Below are 14,254 nucleotides of genomic sequence, written 5' to 3' on the forward strand. Positions count from 1 at the left end.
TGTTTTCTTTACGCACGTTTTACGAAAGCAAAACACTTAAACGACACTGGAAATCCACCTCAAGCAAGAGGCCCTAGTTACAGGTGCTTGTAGATTCCTTAATTAGCACGTCTAGTCGTATCTGTCACTGATGACGAGAAGGCACAAAATCTCATAAAAAAATTGGTTTATTTTTTCTAAGTTTCAGTTTATTCCAGTTTCATTCAGTTGATCCATAGTTCAGTGGACACTAAAAGCGTCCTTCAAACACCTGTATAGGCAAATAATAATCTGAAATTCACTTCTTAAAGAAATTGTACCAGTCTAAAAGTAGAACTTGACTTCACTTACACAGCAATAATCCGAAAAAACTGTAAAAGCTCTACAGTTTTCCTAACAAATGGTTTTGTCAAATCATCTCCGCTAGCAAATTTGTGTCGAAAGGTTATCCAGAGCGTCTCCATGGGCTCAATACGTAACAGAGAAGGGAATTTCTCACGAAAAACTTCCTCGAGCAGAATAATGTGGCAAAATGGAGAAGAGTATAGCAGCAGAATGGAGTTAACTGATTAAATCATTTTCAAAACTCTAGTTTGTGAACTTAAGGTTACAGGATTCGAAATATTTGTGTATCAAGGTGGACTTCCTGTGCTGCCATGGTCAGCTGCAAAGGAGATGTGATCGTTGCCGCGTTGTAGCCAAGCTTTGAAAAATCACAATCAGCCGTGTGACACAGCAGACGAACCATTCATCTAACTGACTCAGACAGCTTGTTTCTCTCATCTTGATGTCACAGCTTGCTCTTTGCTGAAGTCATAGTTATACTGCAAGAGAGAGGCTCTGTGAGATTAAAAGGGTCTTGGATGAAGACTGGACCGATCTTAAAATACTTCACGTAAGGTGACAGTCATGTATGAAGGTTGCAGTCTCTTTCACTAATTCTCTGAAAGGCTTCAATGTAAAGTCCACTTACCTTTGTGTTTATGTCGTTGGCAGATAAGCTTTGCATAGCTGGAATCACAGACTGAGGATAATAAATAAAACACCCTCATCAAAAGAGAACATGTTGAATATCATTTCTGTTAAACACTGGATGGCAAACGGTCTTTATTCCCTTTACAAAATTTGTGTAAACTAAAGAAGCCTGACCACTAAACCACCTTCTTCATTTTCCCATTCCTATTTCTAACTTTAAATTATTGTGCTTTCACTCAATAATAATAAAATACTAATAATGAATAGTAATTTAGCAAGGGACATTCCACTGGGTGGCTCTTCCTTGTCCACTGTTTCTAGATCGAATTGGGATTTGGAGTGTTGGTTTTTGCGGAGGGAGGAAAACCGGAGGACCCGGAGAAAAACCCTCGGAGCAAGGACGAGAATTAATAACAAACTCAACCCACATGTGACGCCAGGTCCGGGTCCGGGAATCGAACCCAGGCCACGGCGGTGGGAGGCGAGTGCTCTCACCACTGCGTCATTCCTACTCCCCAATGCAAAGGACCCTTATAGACCCATTTCAGATGTGACGTCATGACATGATCTCGCAAACTGGAGGACAACTTCGAGTTTGTTTACAAATGGCGCAAACCCCGCATCCTTGCAATTGAAATAACAACTATTCACCTCAGTATTGGTGGCTGGCGGTAGATGAATTGTTTTTACTGAGCCGCTTCGGTAAATATTCACTGTTAGCCACCGACCGTGAGCTGACGAGTCGTTTTATTATATATTAAAACAGTGAGGTTTTATAGCACAAAAAGATGATTTTAACTCATTTATCCCAGCAACGATTACTATATTTTGAGGTGAAAATCCCGTGCGAGTTGCTCGGAGGGGAATAACAAATGATATTTAGAGCTTGAGTAGCCAATCAGTGCGCACCTTCAATGACATCCACGGTTTTTTCAAGTATAAACTAAGGTTGTAGAGATCGCACTGCAACGTTTATAGCTATAGGGTCAGCAAAACTTACCCCTGACTTTTTCCACAGGATCTCAAACTTGGAATTAACTTCAAACGGAAGGCCTTCAATTGCTATAGAGATGAAGGAAAAAAACAACGAAGTATCACTGACAAACAAACACACAGTGCGTCTTTACCCACGTTTGGGCGATAATCAAAATACAACACTGACATCATTCATAGACCTTATCTACAAAAACAAAGAACAAAGAGCTACATAATTTATGAAAGAGCAATTTCCACAAATGTTATGATAGCACATGACTGGAAGTTAAAATTTTTGGTGTGGGCATTCATCTGACCATGTACACCTGTACAATGCATATTGAGTGAGCTCTCTTAACTAGTAGCAAGTTGCCAGAAACGGAAGCTGTTCAACATTATTGCATCTTCAAGTGAGTCATTTCAAAGACTATGATTAATGGTCAGTGATCCTCATTCTCTTTGCTTTATTGTTACCTCATACTTGATCAGTACCACTCTTCTACGACAGGAAACTTCGGTTTAAGGTTTTGTTCTGTTTTAACATTTTTCTCTACTACAAAATAACTTAAAATGTTATGACAACTAACTGCCTTAGAGCTTTACTTTCTTCACAATTTTCCAGGTATCCCATTGCATTAAGCAGCTACAGACAAGTTTATACTCACCAGAACTTGCTCCAGGTTTACCTGACACTGCAGGAAGTGCTTGATAACTTGGCTGATGTTGTTGGGGACCTGGGACTGGAGCGTGACCATACCTACAGAAAGGCAGAGAAACTCTAGACCTCTGGCACAGAATGGGTCTATATTCTTTATGCTTAGCTAATGGCTATTTCTGCCCATATGAAATTTGTCAGCTACAGTATTTTGATGTTAAAGTAAGTATGTCAGTTATGTTTGGTGTTTTTTTTTTCTTTTAGTTCATGTTTACTAATAGCTTTTTATGAAAATGAAACAAACCATTGATTTTGAGGAGGTACACTGTACGTGTTCTGATGATCTGAAGGAGGTCCAGGTTGTCCTCTCATCATTGGAGCTACTTTAAAACATACTGACAGGTTATTCACCTCGTTCCTGGAAAAAAAAAAAACACATATACATTCCTCAACAACACTTGATCATTAAACTGGATCATTAAGTATAGAATAGTCCTGAAAAAGACTGTTATTGGTCAAAGTCAATGATACTTCCGTCAGCAACCAGAGCATACATCAGTCTGTAGAGGAGTTGTTGGGCAGTGAACGCTTTGTGCCCTATGGCAGAGAACTGCATCGCTATTGCAGAGGTTGTGGGTTCAAATCCAGTACAGTCCCCAAGAACACTTTCATACCAATTAATTTCTGATCACATAATTGTATGAATTTCACATTTTCATGGTCAAGGAGAATAATTTGTTTAACAATCAAGAGCTTCTATAGTTGGTGATGATTTCTTTCATTCTCATGACCTGATCAGGGGTGTATTATAAGGAACATCCAGATGCTTGTTACTCCTAGAAGTAAAAGTCGGTTAAATCCCCTAAAAAAAGCAACATACATGTAAGATACTTACGTAAGTAATTTGTATCCAGGAGGAGCTGTTTCTCCTTTGTTTCTGTTAATTAACACAATATCAAAAACTGCACTAACAGCTGTCTTGCTTGCCTGGATTTTGAGACAAAGAAAATGTTTCCGTAGAGCTTTGTCATCTGAAAGGAATGCAATGGAATGTAATGTAATGTTAAGTCAACAGATACCCAAGGTATAAACAGGGAGATTCTGGAGATTAAACTTCAAGTTGGGGTGTTGATAAAGGCTCATACAAGTACATTGAGAGTATTTATTTATTTCAAGATTATTTTTAGCAGTGACTGTCATAAAAGAGGAGATTGTCTATCTAAAGGGTGAATATATGGTGCACATTGCATAAGCTGCAAACTTAAGCAAACTACCAAAATTTTTCAACTTTATTCACAGTTCACTAAAATCTTTCAAATTTGCTGCAGATATAATTTGCTTAATACTACCCAAAAATTTGACTCAGCTGAGAAAAAAGGGAAAATTCTTGAGGAAGCAATGTGACCAAGTATTTAAGAGGCTGGTCTTATAATCTGTCGTCCCAAGTTCATGCAAGCTCTTCACCCTGTTACTCACTAGATTTGTTCCTGGTTGCCCCAAGTCCAACTCCTTGGCTGTGCTTTGCATATAAGCCATCTGGTTTGTCTCCAGCCAGTTTAGGCTTTTAAATACACGTCATATGTTTTTTTACTGTGTTTGTTTCAGGCTTGTTTGCACTGACCCTAAAAAGCCCTATGGGGGGGGGGGGGGGTTATCAATCAAGGTTTTTATCAAAAAGAAACCACAACCAGTATATGTGCAGAAAAAAAGGAAATCAGAGCTTCACTCCCTGACATAATTAGTTGGGACACTAATCTCCAGAACAACATTGATGATAATGATAGTTCTTTGTTCTTCTTCCAAAGTGTTTAACTGCCATTGTGTCCATACCAAATTGTAGACCAACATTAAGGGAGAAAGGGAAGGCAGTAAGTGTACTAACAAACGTGTATGGGAGTGCTGCTTCTTGTGCCTAGATAAATATGTACAAGCAGTAGAACAGCCTTGTCTTAAAGCAGAATCATCTTGAAGTCAGAAATTTACCAAAGATCAATGGCTGCACATACCATCATCATGAGTTTTTGTCACTGCTGTGAATCCTGCTGGTACAGGATCATCCTCACCAATCACTGTTAAGTCTTCTATTACATTCTGTCCTCCCTTGGAGAGAATGATTATAATCAGTAAATGATCTTGAAAAATGGTTAATGAGAGAAATTTCACACACCTGGTATACTTAATAAACAAAAGAACTCACTCTCTTTCAGGTAACTAGGCGTAAATAACCGACAGGGGATGTTGGAAGAACATGACAAAAGTTTGTAAATTATGAGCCAAAATTACCTACAGGTTTTTCAGTGCAATAAACAATTATAACATTTTTACCACTCAGTGCAATAAATTAGTATCTCTCTCAGTTATTTCATAAAAAAATGAAATATAACTGATCCCTCTTGCTGCATTAAACCTATCACAAAAAAACTGCATATTTTTTTTCTTTAGATGCACCTTATCATAGTATGTATATCAGGATTAAGTTGACAAAAAGTAAAATGCAAGTTTGTGTAATGTACATCATACGAATTGAATATTCATGTCATCATTTACATGGGTAAGTTGGAGTTAAATACAAAGGAAAACCACTTGAGGGAAAGACTGAAGTTTTCATTTTTGTCCATTGCAAACTATGATAAACCTAATTTCGATTGCTTAAGTTAACAATCTTTTATTAAAGGCTGGCTACCTGTCTTGCAAAACAGAGATAACGTTTCCCTTTTTGCCTCCATGTACTATCAAACAACTGTCCATCATGTCCTAGGACGGTCTTTCCAAGCTTATTGAGTGAGGAAAGTAAAATAATTATTATACAAAAGAAGACATTATGAATTAAAAGTAACCATATTGTATTATTTGCAGACAATTAACTCTTTCACTCCCCTGAAGTGATTAACATGCAACTTCTCCCAATGATATCTACTTTGAGTACCAGTATTCTAATTACCAGTCTGCTGGATAATGTATAAAAACATTATCCAGCAGACAGGTAATTAGAATACTGGTACTCAAAGTTATCCCAACTAATTTACAAGGAAATGTATAGAAGCTAGAAGGGGAGAATTTACAATCAGATCTTGGGAGTAAAGGGTTATATAATTATTAGAACAAATATGACTCATATAAAAAAACTCTCACAGCAGTTAATTTAGGTATCCATAAACAAGATTATGATGTATTGAAGCTATCAAGATTCATGTTTAAAACATGTGGGGGACACGGGGATAAAACTTTACATGACCAGTTAGGAATCATTAAGCTCGAGACATGCAGATTTCATGGTCAAGCCCTTATTGTTGAATGGGTGGCTAACGTTATCTATTGGATAAATCTCTATCAGAAAATAAGTGCAGTGCATTTGATTGACACTTATTAGCTAGATATATAGAGGATATTACTTGGCTACGTGGGGATAGGAATTTTATTTTCAGGTGCTATATCAGTCTCTTACAAGTGAAAGATACTTGCAGCATGAGAATATAAAATTTGTATCCCAAGCGGTCATGCAATGTTCTGTTTATTTTATAGATACTGATGAAATTTCCATATAAAACACAACTTTTTTTATTTATTTTTGAAACAGTGCAATTAAAGTGGTCACCTATCACAAAATGCCTGTCACAAAAATGTCATGAAATTCAGATAGATTTGGCAGCTTATCGAGAAAGTCACCGGTAACTGTACCATCTTCACACCCTGAAGCCATTTGGTGAATAAAATTTCAAAAGAACTGGCTGCGCACCTAAGCAGGAAGCTCTCTTGTAAATGGCTTATCGTGCTAGTAACCAAAGCAACACCAATATCCTCACACATGAAAGATAAAAACAGTATCTTCACTGGGCATGATGAAGATATGATTTTTCAGTAAAAGGAAAAATCTGGTGTTTCATCATCATCTATAATATATAATAAAGTGATTTATCTCCTGAACAGCATTACCTATACTGTGTATCACTGGAACAAGAAATTCAAGTAATCACCAAGTAACAAAGAAACTTTATAAAATCAGTTGTGTGATAAAGAATGCCGCATTTATAAGCTGACACGTCTTCTTCTTACTGCTTGTATTAGCATTAATTGTTGGAACTTTCCTGAGAAGAGTTAGGACCTAACATATTATTCTTACATGTAAATCTAGCTCCTTGCAAGGTAAGGAACCCCAAACCCATTTCCCAAAAGTCCTGGGATGGGCTGTTCAAAGCTGGGTTATAAGATAACCCAGGGATATTGTGAAATTTGATTTCAGATCTGAAAGCTTCAAAAGAAAATTCAGTAAAATTATTTTTGTCGTTTGATGACTAGATGCTCTAAAAAGAAAAGGGGAAATTATAGAAATAAAGAGACCTGGACTGAAATTTAACCCTGGGTTAACACTTATCCACCTTCAAACAGCTGGGCCCTTATTATTCATTTCCAAACCTGAAAACGTTTCTTAATTGTCTGCTGTGTTTAGTCACTCATGTTGAGTTATTAATAGGCCAGAAAATTACATCATTTGCAAATGATTGTATTTTCATGAAAACCAATACAATAAAAATAATAATAATAATAATAATAATAATAATAATAATAATATAAAAATATATATATATTTATTATCCAACTACACCTAGACGAGTACAAATAACGCCATGGACGAGTACAAACATCACGCGGTATTTGTACTCGTTTATTGTAGTACCGGTTAAACAGGTTTTCTCGCATCGTGCAAGCGAAGAATTGGATTGTAGTGACGAAAAAAAAAAAAAAAAAAAAGTGACGGACAATTTGAATCATATTTCCGACGACGAAAAGTCAGAATGACTGGCAAATATGGATCCAAGTTCATTAGATCAATCGAACGAAGAAGAACTGCTTGACAACCAGAAAATTTCTTCATTTAATGAAGAAAATAGAAACAGCAGCACAACAACGCGCCAATTCCGTTCCCCTTCGCATACTTCTGTCACGCACTCCCCGTAAATAAACATCCGCGAGATTCGCCCGCACAGAAATAACAGTTTGGCGTGTTGGATAATAAATAACTTATTAGACGTTTTGTTGTGTAGTATCGCTGAGTATTCTTACTCGTTATTTGTATTTTGACTCGCCCTACGGGCTCGTCAAAATACGGCACAACTCGTAAAAATACTCAGCGATAATACACAACAAAACGTCTAATAAGATATATATATTCATACACTAGTATTATAATCATAGCTAATTCATTAATATTTTGCAAGAAGAAAATCGAAATATTTGAAAACAACGTGTTATGATTACTAGACAGCTTTGTAAACCCGTCTCAGTTTGATACAAAACACAGTGTATTCCTTTCAAAAGTTATCTTACCATGAAGTAACCGGCAGGGCAGCGTTCTTTCTGGGAGACAATTTTTATGTCAGTTACAGGTGAAAAAGGAACTGACTGCATATCAAATCTTTTCTCCCACACTTAAGACAGGAACAGCAACCTGGGAATATTCGAAAGTTGCAAATCACAGTGGGGTGGGTGAAAGTCGACAAACTTCGAATTCAGTGTTTGTTTCGAACTGGCATACTGTTTGGTTGTAATCTCCGATGTTCCCCGATATTCTTAGAGATTACTCGGATGAAAGGAAACTATTCCGACTGGGATATCAGAGAGGCCGTGGTTTATCGAAAGTTTTCGGAATTTTCCGTAATGAGTCCCAGAATGCAACTCGTAGTGGGGGCAGGTGATGTGTTTTGAGAAAGAAGATGGCTTCGGGTCGATCGGGCGAAGTAATCGACGCTGAAAAGACGCTAAGCTGCGACATCGAAAACTTTCATTCGGTTGCAGAGGAACAGTTTCAAGGCGATACTTTAGCTGGACAAGACCGAGAGGCTGGTGGATCTTACAGTTTCCCGGGAGAATCGGAAAACGAGAAGGACAACAATCAGTCAGCTGGTATGAGGTTCCAGATTCTCTCAAATTTTATGTTTCATTTGAGCTTCTTTAACCTCTGAAATGGGAGAATTGAGTGTTTAACCTTATCTCTTGAGGGAATTGGAAAAATTGATGATTCCGTTTTTGTTTATCTGCAACGTTAGCGCAGTTTTGCGATGGATCGCCTACATCTAAAGCGAAGTAAAAACTCAGCTTCGGATAATCACGTGAAGAAACTAGTTTGTGTATATGATATGAGTGCGGTATGTTTATAGGCTTGCGTTCCATCTGCCCTCGACTGTTCTTGTGTTCCTTTAATTTCGTTTTCCTTCGTGGAGTTTTGGAACAATTTATTAACGTTGTCCAGAATCTCTTTTTTTAGATCGGTGCCCTTGAATTATGAATGTTACAATGGATTTTTAGATTACTGCCACAATCGATATTTGAAATATCTCAAATTATGTTCGACCCGTGGGTGACGAGTAACGAATTAATCTTCACAAGAATTTTTTACCAGACTTTACTTTCTGCAGTAGACATTTTGCAGTTTACCCTTCCAAGATTTTTCCTCGCCCATTTCACCTTGTCAATCGGAACGTTGTCTGGACAGGGGGGCCCATACGTACTGTACGTTTGTCTTAAGATACAGCTTTAGAGCAGGCGAGCCTGCTTATCTAGGTTCATGTATCTGTCTCAGTGTGTACTGGTACTCAAATATACAGCGTACCCCTTCTTGTCTCATGCCTTTAAACTTTATTCATGCCTTTAAACAGTGCTTTATGGAAAGATTTTTAATTTGTCAATTTGTTGGATACCATTAAGTCTGTTTTTTGGAATGAAAGAAGGATTGCTGTGGTAAGTGCTGTTTAAAATTAAAGAAATTGTGAAAATAAACCTAGGATTGTTATGGTCTACCAGACCGGGTCTCTAACCAAGCAATGGACTATTAAATGTGATGGACATCTGAATTGACAGGTCAGCCCAGCATGGAGGTTTTTCTTTTCCTTTTTTTTTGTTTGCCTTTTTTATTACACTTATGGTGCATTTAGCAAGACAATTATTGAAAAAAATCAACAACCTTAAGCTGTTAACAGGTTATTTTTGGCAGTGGTCAATCTTTAAGTCAAGAGTAACATGGAGTACTGCATCACTGTCGGAAGTGGATCGTTGAATGTCAAAGCAGTATTTGTAACACCTCATTTTTAGCAGGCCTGAGTAGATTTGTAGCAATGATTTTCAATTATTTCTGGGATGAGGTCATAAATTATTGTTGGATTACTGAGATTTGCCAGCTATACAGGAGATATTTTATCAGAAGGCTGACAGAACAGAATGGAAGCCTCCTGATGTCTCAAGAACCCACCCTCTAATTTAACACATAATACCCTTAACATCAGTAGACATATTCTCCATACTGTTCTCTACACATTTCATAAGGAGCTGACGAGGAGAATTTGTTTATCAATCGAGAGCCTCTTTTAGTTGGTGACAATTTTTTAAATTATGTAATCTTGTAATCTTTCCATCCTAACATCAGTATGCATATTCTCCATACTGTTAGCCATACAAATCTTAAGGTGCTGTTAAGGAGAATTTGCATACATGTAATAATCAAGGGCTTCTTCATTTGCTAATCATTCGTTTCATTCTCATGATCTTAATTTGTAATTTGAGGGTAATGCTGTATTAAAAAGAAATTAGATTATAACATAGCTAGCAGAGCTGCGCAATCAAATTCAATGTACTTAAGCGTGCTCAAAATCCTGATAGTGTAGGCTGATAGCGTGAGCAAATCGCTTCGCCAGAAATTTTTTATTCATGCCAGTGGCCATTGTTAGCGCAAGGAAAAATAATATATTTCGCGACAATAATGGATACAAACAGAGACTCGGCCCACCAGTCCCAAAACGAAGACAATTTTCCAACCTTTTCCCTTGGGCTAAAGTTCTTAAATGAGGCAGAAAAAGAGAAAAACAGTGGAAAAGGAGACTCGGCATAAGCGCCATCACGATTCGCTTCACTGTCCGAGGGTGAAATGCAACAAATTTTGACAGAAAGACACTCTGGTAAAACCAAACAAATGACAGACTGGTCTATTTCAACCTTCAAAGGTTAGCTTAAAATTTTCTCCTTTAAAATTGTCAAATATATATTTACAGTTGTTTTTGGAAATAGTAAAACTCACGGGAAAATTGTTTGCAAAAGTATTAACACATTTAATTACATCAAATTACAGATGTAGTGATAACAGTCTGTCTGGTTTTCCTTCACGAAAATAACTTTTAAATGGTTTCTTTTTAAACTCAAAGAAAACTTGTTTTTATTTTAGCTTGGTGTTACGAGAAACAAATACAAACTCAGATAGAAAACATGATGGTAGGACAAATGGACACAAACAAATATTTTGCTTACTGCGAACAATCACTTCTGATATTGTTGTCCATTTTTCGTGTCGGATTTGATGCAAAATTCCACTGGCTATGTTATAGAACAATTGGTTCATGCTTTTGGCCATGCGCTATCGAGTTATAGAGCACGTGGGAAGTTTGGAGAGCACTCAAGAAGCTAGAGTTACCCTCGGCTATTGCCTTGGGCAACTCTTATGCTTCTTTCGTGCTGTCCAAACTTCCCACGTGCTCTATAATTCAATAGTGCACACTAAAGCATGAATCAATTGTTAATTAATGAATTAGATCATGATAAATGAACACTTTTAGGGGTGAAAGGGTTAATGTGTGATGCAGAAGTACAGTGGTAAATTATTGCAAGGAGAAATTAAATGAGAGTCACACTAGGGGTTTGAAGGGTTAAGAAAGAGATTTTGTCAATGTGAAGGAGATTGTCACCTTTTTCTTACCCTGATAATTCAACAAGAGCTTTTACACTCTTATAGCTCTGGGCTGAATGAAAAAAAATAATCTTAATCTCAATCTCTGATGGTCTGGTACAGGTTGTGAAATGGGCGAGGAAAACAGAAGCTATCAGTTGTAATTTAGTTGTATCAGGATCTTTTATCAGACTGATTGCTGACCATTTGGTAGTTCAAATTTAATTGACTATGATTAAATTCTGTTTTCTAAATAAAATTAATATTAATACTCATTTCTGCTGGTATCAAATTTATAAAACTGTACTCATGTCATGTCTTCCTTTCATTTTATGCAAAGCTTCATCAACTTCGGAAGATGACACTGAATCTGATCTGCAGTCTTCAAGAGCTCCAAATACAAGTGCATTAGAAACGTTAGTCCGCACCGCCTGTGAAAGTCTGGCAGTGTCAACACTTCTTGCTGGAAATTCTTCATCAAATAGCTTGTTAGATGCCCCTTGCCAGCAGCCTTCACAGGATACATCAGTTGGTCATGACTCCAGAATGAGGATAGTGGCTAGCAACTCAAATGCTAGCTCAAACCTGTATCCACCATCCACTAGTGCTCTTGGTGAGACTACAGCAGCTGAAGATGCAGTATTTAGTGTCATTTTTGGGCACCGGGATCCTAACAGCAGAAATAGTGCAGTAGAAGAAGAGCATGATACTTCATCATCCAAAGATCTTCCAGAACCAAGTTTGGATTTGACCCACAACAGACTCCCTGATATGGGAGATGGTGAGGTACAAAAACTGTTCAAACTAGGTTTTTGTTAGTAATTTTACAGTGTGTGCAGTTTAAATCAAATTTATATACTTCCAGTGTGTGCATCGGTGCATGTCACTGCATGGTACATCATGCTACATATGTGTAACTGCAGTCTGTGTGTAAGAAGAAGTTCTCAATACAGTATTTTATATGAACTAAAGTTGTACACAAAAAAATGTGTTCAAGAAAAAAATCCTCATTCTAACTGCATGTAGCTTCTTGTACATCTTTAAGACAGTGTTAGGATGGTGCCCCAAGTACTGTTATTCTAATTGAGAAATTAGACTTTGTAATTTTGATATAAACAGAGAGAGCATGATTTACGTGGCCCAACAGGAAATTTTATCATTGTTCCTACCAAAATGATGAAGTTTCATCATTTTGAATCTATCAAGGGAAAAAGGTTTGCTTCATTCCTTTTGCCTCACCCTGAATATGTATCTGGAATGTGAAAAATAATATTTAAAATTAATTCAGTTTAAAATATACATGTTTTGCAACATCTGAAGGGTTCATCTGAAGAGATAGAAAAAAGACGAGCAAGTGATCGAGAGCGAAAGAGGAAACCAGCCAGATTTCAATCTCCAACAGAAGATGAATTGAAAGCAAAGAAGAAGAGGAGGCGACGCATGAATCCACTCCTCAGAATACCTCGTCGGGATCCTGCCATCCCATTCAAGTGTGACCTGTGTGGTTCCCCATATGTTATCAACCCCTCAAGACGAGGCAACCGACCAAAGCTTTCCTCTCATCAGCCAAGTCCTCGGCATAAGGTTGATCCAAATACAGGGAAGACCCTCACTCTGTGCAATGCCTGTGGTAGGTGGTCAGTAACACAGGGTCCAAGATAAATTTTTTGGGTGGGCAGTAAGAAATGATTGAACTTTTACATTTTGTTTCCTTGATGGATCTCAAAGAGGAATACATGAACAGGAAGTTTAATATAATAATTACTGACCTTGAAGACCCTGCAAAATGTTTTATCAAATAAGTAATTTATATTAAGGGATTTTTTTAATGGTTGACTTTTTCACTTGATTATTTTGTCACGTTTCTTCACAAAGTTAATGGGAAGCTACAAGGAACTGTTTGAACTCTTACAAGAAAATTGTGAAACACGTTACTTTATGCAAATCTTTGAGAACTTGAAGTACCGGCAGATTACCAATGTAAAGGCAAACAGTGACTTCCTTTTGTAGTATCACACTATATTAAGAGTACATGTATGTATCATTGATTGAGTTTTTTTTAATGATAAATGTTTTGACTTATGCCAAATTTAGGTTTGTCATTTGATCGTCCTAAAAAGCCAAGACGGGAACGCTGTGAACCAGATCCAGAAGAAAAGAAAAAGTATCTGGAGGAGGCAAACCAGTTTGCAATGTCTCTTGTTGAAGGACTGGGAGACCCTGATGGTAACATTGAACCCTCTAACTCCCAAGATTTAATTGTCAATTCTCCCCTCTAAATGCTTTGCATTTCCTTGTAAATTAGTTATGAGAATTTGTTGTTAGATCAAGATAACAACTTCTATGGCTGTACCCTGAGGCGGATCCAGGATTTAGTCAAGTGGGGTTCGGAGAATTGCCAGAGGGCATGCTCCCCCGGGAGATTTTGAAAATTAGATCTTCGGAAACATGATTTCCAGCAAAGTGAGGGATAATGTATGGGGGTTCGACTGAACCACCCAAACCACCCCTGGATCCACCCCAGTGTACCTGATAAGTTTGAGTATTCTCATGACATGCTTGCTGGATAATGTGAAGATATCACAAGGAGAGGTTTCTCATGAGCTTTGGAATCAAAACATAATGAGGACTGTTAACATATCATCATTGCTGATTAGAAAAGGAACATATGCTCATGTAAGGTGCCTTCTGAGGAGTTGACATGTACATAGTTAATCAATGAAAAAAAAAAACCTTTACTGAAGCTTTATCTCACAGGGTTTTCAGCTTGCTTTAATTTTGACTTCTGTTTTACTCTTGTTATAGCTGGAAGACTATGTTGTCCTCATTTTAAATTTAGAGCATGTGGTTGTTTACAGTCCTATATCATAGGAGATGGTAAGTTTATCTGAAAACAGTACAAGTTAGATGTGTTGTGGCACGCATGCAATGAAATCCTGTCTCCTTCACCCTCAGCATATCTT

The 14,254-nt window shown here is 37.4% G+C and overlaps 2 protein-coding genes across 3 annotated transcripts in view; one reads left to right on the forward strand and one right to left on the reverse strand.

Moving 5' to 3' along the window:
• Window positions 1-149: 149 nt before the first annotated feature.
• On the reverse strand, window positions 150-8,208 carry LOC111333063 (multivesicular body subunit 12B-like). Its single transcript, XM_022938585.2, has 9 exons — window positions 7,910-8,208; window positions 5,268-5,357; window positions 4,591-4,684; window positions 3,480-3,615; window positions 2,889-3,002; window positions 2,595-2,686; window positions 1,955-2,016; window positions 953-1,003; window positions 150-803 (listed from the first exon to the last, which is right to left on the reverse strand). Exons 1-9 carry the CDS (start codon window positions 7,988-7,990, stop codon window positions 759-761), a joined length of 765 nt encoding a protein of 254 aa, XP_022794320.2. The 5' UTR covers window positions 7,991-8,208; the 3' UTR covers window positions 150-758.
• Window positions 8,209-8,250: 42 nt separating this feature from the next.
• The window catches only part of LOC111333061 (uncharacterized), a 14,934-nt gene continuing 8,930 nt past the window's right edge, over window positions 8,251-14,254 (forward strand). Inside the window, exons 1-5 of one of the 2 annotated variants that reach the window (XM_022938582.2) lie at window positions 8,251-8,485; window positions 11,632-12,077; window positions 12,612-12,921; window positions 13,386-13,517; window positions 14,097-14,168. In XM_022938582.2, coding sequence (XP_022794317.2) covers window positions 8,296-8,485; window positions 11,632-12,077; window positions 12,612-12,921; window positions 13,386-13,517; window positions 14,097-14,168 — 1,150 coding nt within the window. In that variant the 5' untranslated portion in view covers window positions 8,251-8,295. Of the gene's footprint in view, window positions 8,486-8,574; window positions 8,728-11,631; window positions 12,078-12,611; window positions 12,922-13,385; window positions 13,518-14,096; window positions 14,169-14,254 lie in introns of those variants that run through there. The other variant, XM_088756657.1, reaches the window with a different exon arrangement.

The sequence above is a fragment of the Stylophora pistillata genome, chromosome 4, assembly GCF_964205215.1.
Source record: "Stylophora pistillata chromosome 4, jaStyPist1.2, whole genome shotgun sequence".
NCBI classification, from domain to species: domain Eukaryota; kingdom Metazoa; phylum Cnidaria; class Anthozoa; order Scleractinia; family Pocilloporidae; genus Stylophora; species Stylophora pistillata.

Excerpts from the sequence above, each read along its gene's own strand:
- LOC111333063 (XM_022938585.2), bottom strand. The coding sequence starts at position 7,990 with ATGCAGTCAGTTCCTTTTTCACCTGTAACTGACATAAAAATTGTCTCC. Across the intron at positions 5,358-7,909 it reads GCCCTGCCGGTTACTTCATG|CTTGGAAAGACCGTCCTAGG; the intron begins GTAAGATAACTT and ends TCACTCAATAAG. Across the intron at positions 4,685-5,267 it reads ATCTCTGTTTTGCAAGACAG|GGAGGACAGAATGTAATAGA; the intron begins GTAGCCAGCCTT and ends ATTCTCTCCAAG.